Source organism: Anarrhichthys ocellatus, unplaced genomic scaffold (assembly GCF_004355925.1).
Source record: "Anarrhichthys ocellatus isolate YVR2014 unplaced genomic scaffold, GSC_Weel_1.0 scaffold1058, whole genome shotgun sequence".
Classification (NCBI taxonomy): domain Eukaryota; kingdom Metazoa; phylum Chordata; class Actinopteri; order Perciformes; family Anarhichadidae; genus Anarrhichthys; species Anarrhichthys ocellatus.
The window spans coordinates 845-8,869 of NW_022281032.1; the positions used below are offsets into that span (position 1 = coordinate 845).

At 43.6% G+C, this 8,025-nt stretch overlaps 1 protein-coding gene across 1 annotated transcript in view; it reads left to right on the forward strand.

The window, feature by feature from the left end:
* The first annotated feature begins 328 nt into the window (after positions 1–328).
* The window catches only part of LOC116377245 (vacuolar protein sorting-associated protein 13B-like), a 12,270-nt gene continuing 4,573 nt past the window's right edge, over positions 329–8,025 (forward strand). The window contains exons 1-3 of the mRNA XM_031838832.1: positions 329–4,005; positions 5,435–5,616; positions 6,975–7,149. Coding sequence (XP_031694692.1) covers positions 3,771–4,005; positions 5,435–5,616; positions 6,975–7,149 — 592 coding nt within the window. The 5' untranslated portion in view covers positions 329–3,770. The remainder of the gene's footprint in view (positions 4,006–5,434; positions 5,617–6,974; positions 7,150–8,025) is intronic.

An 8,025-nucleotide genomic window follows, 5' to 3' on the forward strand; every position in this document is an offset into this window, starting at 1 on the left:
GTCCTACTGTAGGCTAAGTTTGCAATGTGCAGTGGCATGTAGTATGTAAAAAATGTGTTACAAATGTAATAGTAAAAAGTTTGGGTTGGAATTACCAGAAACAATCAATATTAGTAGGATTGGAGGCAGAAACAGGTGATTATGAAATCTGTGTTCTGGTCTTTTTTTAGTTTTAGCCTCATCCGTGCTTCTCCAAATTTGAAGCTAGTTACACTTCAATGCTTGGACACGTGTGTGTGTGTGTGTGTGTGTGTGTGTGTGTGTGTGTGTGTGAGTGTGAGTGTGAGTGTGTGTGTGTGTGTGAGTGAGTGAGTGAGTGAGTGAGTGAGTGAGTGAGTGAGTGGCACTGGCACCGTGTGTAGATGTGTGCGTGTTGAGGAAGACCCGCGTGAGCTGCGAGCCCATCGCAGACAAACGGACGGTCTTCTACCTCATCGGCAGCATCAACGTCGACAAACCTCGAGCGCCGCGTCTGCTCCCCTCCTCTTCAAAACAACCAAAACAAAACGCGTCCGACACTAAAAAGCAGCCACCAGCAATTATCCAGTCATTTGGCCCTAAGCTCTCACATGCTGAATGAATTTATCCTCCCTGTTCTCCCTGTGGTGGAAAATAGTGATGTTAATTCATATGCCATGGGATTGGTAGCCACACAAAGACCAAAGACCAAGTGCTTCCACCTTGGGCGATTCTGTGAGTGATTATGTCTACTGCTGCTTGTGGGGGACCAGCGGCCACTGTTTGTGAGAACCGCATTGCTCCGTTCCAGGGGAATCCTGCTCTGGCCCTATTCACACTGTTGGAAATGTGTTTCGTTTGATATGAGTTCAAAGAGATTCTAAAGTTGCAGGTCTCGCTTTAAGTCCGGGTTCAGTGTGCTACCTGTGAGTTGGGTGGATCAAAGTTCTGCTCAAGATTTCAAAGCCCAACTCTCCTAAAGAGACAGGTTTTTGCAAGTGCATTAGGACCTTTAGTGTGACGTGTCTCTGCAGTCTGTCTCTCTGGATACATTATTTCTTGTCACATGGAATAACGTGTTATTTTGGATATTTGATTGAAATTCACTCCAACGTTTGCTCCCTTTTTTACGCCATGTTTAGGTTATATGCATACATGGACTGTTGTGAGAGTGCATACACCTAGATTTACTGTGTTTCTGTTGCTTTGTGTGTGTCCAGGAATTGTGCATGCATGCACGGTTGTGTTGTGTAAGTATGCGTGTGATTGGAGGAGATTGAGATTTGCATGGGCTGAAATGCAAACACACTCCTGAGAGAAATCCATGGTCCAGTGCTACTGCTGTCCTGGTCCCGGGACCTTTGCTCAAAATACATCAATACAGCAGCTGTTGTGGTATTACTGGGAAATGCTACTTATGGACAGGGAATATCCCATACTGGTAAAGGCTGGAGCTTTCTCCTGTTCTGGAGACCTGCTGTACCATGCATGACTGAGTTCTGTGATTCTACAGTTTTACTGTACAAGGCCCTGGAGCTAATCGAATGGCTAATGTAACCAAGTGCTGGTAGTAGCCTTGTAATAGGCTTGCTGTGTTTCCTTGCCATGGTGGAAGTGAGATCCTTGTACCACCATGTTTAAGTTCCTGGCATTTTGTATTTTATAGATTAAAGATCAAAATAATTGTGTGAAGTATACTCAACACTTTAAAGGTGTTATGTCCCACGGTAGCTACTATATGTGTTCTCTTTGCTACATTGCTAACGTACTAATTACATTCCAGGGTAACACAGCAGGACCAGCTTACAGTACATTTATTGTCTGATGGACTTGTCAGTCTTCCTCTCCATGGCTAAGAACTGGACTGGCTGATAGCTGCTAATACTTTCCATATACAGGAGAAATGGTGAGCACGGACAGTATAGTGTTTCTTTCCTGTATTGCACAGAAGAGAGTACTTTGCCTGTTCTGAGATCACATAAAGGAGCTGGTTTTTCCAGTCATTTTATGGTTGAACAGTTTTAAGTGGGCTCCTTCCCTGTGGGCCGCAGCACAGGTGCTGGCTGTGTCAATTGTTTACAGAAGTTCAGAGCGGCGCGATGGCTCGCAGAGAGACGGATTGGGGGCCCCGGACTCCGGTGCGAGGCAAGAAGAGGTAAAGCAAGTGTAAGAGAGTGCAAAGAGAGAGCGAGACACTCTGACACGGGTAAATTAGATCCAGAGAGGGAAATAGCAGGAGGTAAAGTGACTGTTTTACTGCCCAGGCTGCAGGTGCGACGGCAGCTTACCGAATGACCCCAGAACCGCAAGGCACACACACACACGGCCACATTCATGCACGCAAGAAAAGCAGCCAGGCACACACCCGGGCTCCGACAAGCACACGCATGCATGCAGGGCCACGCACAAATGTCACAAACACACATTGCGTTGATGAGTCGAGTTTATATTATGTCATCCTCTCTTCCTGCTACTCTGTTTGGTCAAGGCAGCAAACTCATGAGAATTTTTGTCAATTGGATTATGCTACTGCGTGGACGGGCCTGTGTACAAGTGGCAGAACAGTTCACCAATTCATATAAATATTTTCATCAACAGCACCATTTAGTTCTGCCCAATTATGGGTTCTGTTTTTCTGGGCCAGGCGTGTAGATACAGGAAGACAAACATTTGGTTTGGAAAATAAGGGGAAAACATTAAAGGTTTATATGTTTTAACTTGTAGCGACTGTGTTTAACAGTACATGAGAGGAATGAATAATGCCATTGGTCCAGTGGTTAGGAGGATTTACTGCTGTATATTTTCCTATTTTATGGTTGAAACTCCCCCGTCTGTAATATTTTGAGTTCTTTCTTACTTGGTTGAGTAATGACCTTAGCATGTATGTTTTTCCTGCGAAGCTTCTGTTTCTGGGCGTCACTGTGGCCATTAGGAGGTACCGGTAACACTGCAGGATGGCTCCCCCAGCCCTGCTGAAACCCAATCTTTCTCTCTCCCGCCTGCTGCATCCCTCCGCCTCTCCACCACACAAAGCCACCGGCCCCCACATTTCCCCCCCACCAATAAACAATCTATTTCTATATTCCTGTTTCTTTCCATTTGTACAAAATAGAATTCTCAAGCCTTTGCTCTCCATCACCACAAACTTTCAAAGTGCCTGTCTCATTCTATTCATATCCCGTAATGCATTCAAAGTTTGAATGTAAGTGATGACATAAACTGCAGCCATCACACTATAAAGTGTGTTTTCACACACTTTGTTGTTTTTTTTTTTCTTTCTTCCCAAGACCATAGTTCCACTGTGCCCTCAATAACTCTTGTCTTGTATAAATATGTCTAAAGTTCTGTGTTTTGTACGTGTGAAGGCATGTGTATGCTAATCCAATGAATCTCATGTACGTTGAATTGAACGCGCCGCCGCCTCGGTGGTTTTAAGGGGCTTGGGAGGGATACGTTTAAGGCACTGTGTGCATAGTTTTGGGTTAAACGGGACTTTTGCATCTGAGTGGAGAGCTCTTCAGAGATTCATAAATCCACCCAGGATTGTGGCGCTGCTCAGGCATGGCGAGGAGTAAAAATGTTTTCTTATGGATATTTAGCTTCTTTTTACTTTACATGTCTGAAGGAATAGAAAAATAACACGTCAGGCCCTCATCTTATTTACGAGCCAATGAGGATGGCAGGGGTCAGTGGTATTGAGCCCAGACCTTTAGGGAATGTGGGTCTGGACTTTACTTTTTTAAGTTGTCTCGCTATTTTAGTAGACTTATGCTAATATAGCTACTATGTGTCTGAGCTATTTGTAATTTGGTATGCTTTTTGTGCATCTTTTTGTGCAGTTTAAGATGTTCCTCATGTGTTTGTTTATGTGTTCTTCAGGTTATGTGCAGAGTCTGATCCGGCGCGTGGTGAACAACGTGAACATCGTGGTGAACAACCTGATCCTCAAGTACGTGGAGGACGACATCGTGCTGTCGGTCAACATCACCTCTGCGGAGTGCTACAGCGTGGATGATATGTGGGAGAGGGCCTTCACGGACATCACTGGTGAGCAACGGCTGCTTACATTCCCTGATAGTGGGATTAACTAGTAAATCCACTGAGACAAGAACCTATATACGACAGTAAGTGTTTCATGTTGTTAGTTCAGACTAAGGTCGAACTGACGGATCAGACAAGTTTAAACATTCATGGGTCTGTGCGTAAATGGCCAGAGTCTGCTGCCAGAGTAGTCGGTCTCCCCGGTCTGATTGGAACATGTGCAGGTCCAGTGCAGAGTGGGCTGTGAAACAGAATAGAGCTCACATTTAAAACCATAATAGATGAGCGAGGTGGGGGATGTTAAACCTCAGCATGCCATATGGAAATAGAACAGTAAGAAGTATAATCCTTGCGGGGCCTTGCTTTTGATGGCTCCATGGTTAATGTGTTATGTTTTTAATTCTTCGAGGTAGAGATACTAATTACTTCTTCTCCCTATGCCAATAACAATCCCTATCAGTTGCATATTATTTCTCATAACTGGACAATGATTTGTGGATCCAGCCATTCCCTCCAGTAGTGTTAGCTGCAGACATTTAACATGGAGAGCCACAGACTCCACTGAACTCTTTGATTCGTCACATTGTTGTGTTCTGTATGAAGTGCCTAAGCTTTCCTTTGAAATCCAGTTGTTCTTTAACTATGCAGAGCTAACAGGGCGCTTTAGGTCACACAAGCCTGGCATCTTAGGCTTTTCCTGAAACTTGATGTTAATGTTCCACAACGACGATCAACTTTTCAAATCTTCAAAGGCTGTGTTTCTTCACTGCGACTGTACTGTAGGCCTATTTCCCTTCTCTGTAAAGGGTGTATTGTGTTTGGAAGCCATGGCGTAGCTCAGACTCCGTGGTTTCTCAGGTTACTGTCAGAGAATTACAATTATTTCAAACTTGAACTACCGGAAAGAGCTGCTTCTTCACAGGGAGTCGCAAAAGCCTACATCAACAGAGAAATCACGGAGTGGTCATTTTCTGTCACTGTTATCACTGTGGAATTTCTTGTTAAGGGGGGCCCCATTCCAACATGTAAGGCAAGTAGTGGTTACAACAGTAGTTACTGGCACTGTGCAGAGAATGAAATATTTCTGGGAATGATGAGTGGTGTTATCAGGCTGCCAGGCGTGAGTGAGTCAGTGACAATTGAGTAGCTGATGACGCATGCACACAAAAGCACAAACCACTTGGTTGTACAACAGTTGCATAACACAACAGCTCTGTGAGGTCTGCTGAGTGTCATCTCCACTGCTTCCCTAGATCACAGACACTGAGGATTTACTGTCACAGCATGCTCTCTGTTTGTATTAGTTTGTGTTTGATGATACCTCTGTGCACGTACATGTCTAATGCATGTACGTTGACATGTTTGATTAGTGTCAACCTGTTTTCAATGCAGACTTATATGCGGTAATTTTGTCTGTTTTTTTTCCTCTGTGAAGCTCCAGAGCTGGTCCTAAGGAAAGTGATCAACTTTGCAGACTGTACCGTGTGCTTAGACAAGCGGAATGCCAGTGGCAAGATCGAGTTTTACCAGGACCCGCTGCTGTACAAGTGCTCCTTCAGAACGCGTCTGCATTTCACCTACGACAACATCAATTCCAAGATCCCATCCGTCATCAAAGTGAGCGGCAGTAACATAAGTCATTATCTTCCCAGAGCCCAAGATCCAGAACAAAATGGTTTTGTGTGGGTCGATCTGATGTCTTTTTGGTATCGTCCAAACATGTCACACATTCTAGTGATGGAAAAGTTAAGCTCACAGTTGTTAAGAGGAACAATAGGCCTACTTCTGTTAGGTTAGCTGCTCTCAAGTCAATAGCAGGATAGTGACTAAGTTCAGTCCATTGTTATGGATACGTATGGAAGACAGCTGTTTGTTTTTGCAAGAGTTTACTTCCTGTAAATACTGATGTCACTGTAGTACCATCAGTATTTGGGTTTGACTAGAGTGACTTTTTAAATTTTGGTCTGCTTATCTGAAAAATGGCACTTTGTTTCAGTCTGTTTGGTTTGCAACAAAGCAGCCCTTGGGAAGAAAATGCTTTTCCTATCTTGGCCAAGTTGATCAATGTTCAAGAACTAGTCAACCATGTTGACGTAATTGAGAACACCCAGTCTAGATAACGATCTCATGTCATGAAGCACCGCTGATGTTTAGAATATCTGTAATTAGCTTAATTTCAATCTATGTAAACTATTTCTGATGGAAAAAGTAATCTTCGGCGGATGCATTTTAACCTCTTAAACCGGAGGTTAAAATCCGGACATTTATGATCTTTTGCACAGTCTCGCCTGAACATTTACTGCAATTTACTGTCTTTCTTCATGTTTGTTCATCTTTCCACTATAATGCTACATCATGGTACATTTAATTCGCTCCCATATATCTGTTTTGACTCATTCTGTACATGTAGTCAGTACAGTAATCAGCTTTGTGGTTTTCATGGTGTCCTGTCAACAGAACCACACATCTAGAGTAGTTGTTTTACAGCATGTTAAGCAATAGCATTGGTAAGTCCACTTTTGACTGTATTCCACTGTTATTAAAATGTATAAAGACTGTATAGTACAAAATGTATAATACAAACCCCTAAAGTTTTCCAGTAAAAACACACATTTCATCTATCATGTTTCCATTTGGACCTGACCTCTTTCATCCTGACATTGTTTTAATATTATGGGCTGTATGTACTTCCCTCTTGTTACTCTATACAGTACATTTACTTGCATTCAGGCCATACTTTGTGGTTTGTAGCTGTCGGTTATCACTTTGTTTACCAGGAGCAGAAATTACATCCTCCACATGCAACTCTCAGTGAGCCAGAGGGGGATCCACACCAGCTCTTACAGGCCTGGGGCAGCTCTACCCTTTTTTTATTAAGCATTCCTGTTCACATTAAGCATGTGTTTATAATCATCTAAATGTATAATTTAAACAGTAACATCACTTACAATTTCATCTTCTCCATGTTTCCTCAGATCCAGACCATGGTGGAGAGCCTGAAGTTGTCCATTACTGATCAGCAGCTGCCCATGTTTATCCGCATTTTAGAGCTGATTATTGCCCTCTACTACGGGGAGCTCGGAGGACACAAAGAGGGCGAGGGGGAAGAGGGCAGTGTTCATGTCAGGGAGGCTGGAGCAATTTTACCTGGTGAGTTTATTTATTTATTGTTATCTGAAATAATCTGGAATGTTTTCAAAAGTTGTGAGCCAAGTTTTTTTTTTTTTTTTGTTTGTTTTTTTAAATTTGCCACTTGATGACTAGCAGATGACGATGAAGTCCATTACATTAGGTCAATTCATTTCTGCTCTTTATTTCACCTACAAGATGGTAGTTTTATGCCTGAGGGCCCCCCTTTCTGCTGTGCTGCTGTGCTGTAAATTTATGAACCAAGCAAACGACCTACACAGCAAAGCAAAATAGTCACATTATTTGGGCTCTTTCAAAATGCATTTCTAAATGATATATTGAGGTCTCAAAGGGACGTAGCGAGTGTGTCAGTGTAGTTCCCGTAGCAGTCATATTTCGCAGACAAAATGTGGTTGAAAGCTCTGAAGTGGTTAATGAGCCATTCGACCGTGCACAAAGCTTTGAAGCTTTTCCTCTGACAGCGTTTTCATCTGCACGTTGCCTCGTTCTCTTCAGAGGGCTATGTCTGACCAATGCGCTGCTGCTGTTCCTAAACGGGACATTTAACATCACTTTGACCGTGCTGTTGCGCTCCTCCTGCTTTTTCCACAAACAAAAGCTGGAGCGTGTAACTCAACACAGACCGTTGTCGTCAGGCCTGATCCCCTCCATGTGGATGGAGGCAGGCAAGAGGAGGATGACGGGAAGACACGGGGACGAATCAAACACAGGCCCATCTCTGGTTCTCTGATGGGAGCACCGTTAGAAATCACACCCCCCACATCCAGGAGCTGAGCAAAACACATGCATGCAGCCGGTTTCTGGCGCACCACATACAGACCCACACAATATCACACATAGACTATATACTTACCTCAGTCCAGAAATGCCCATCTC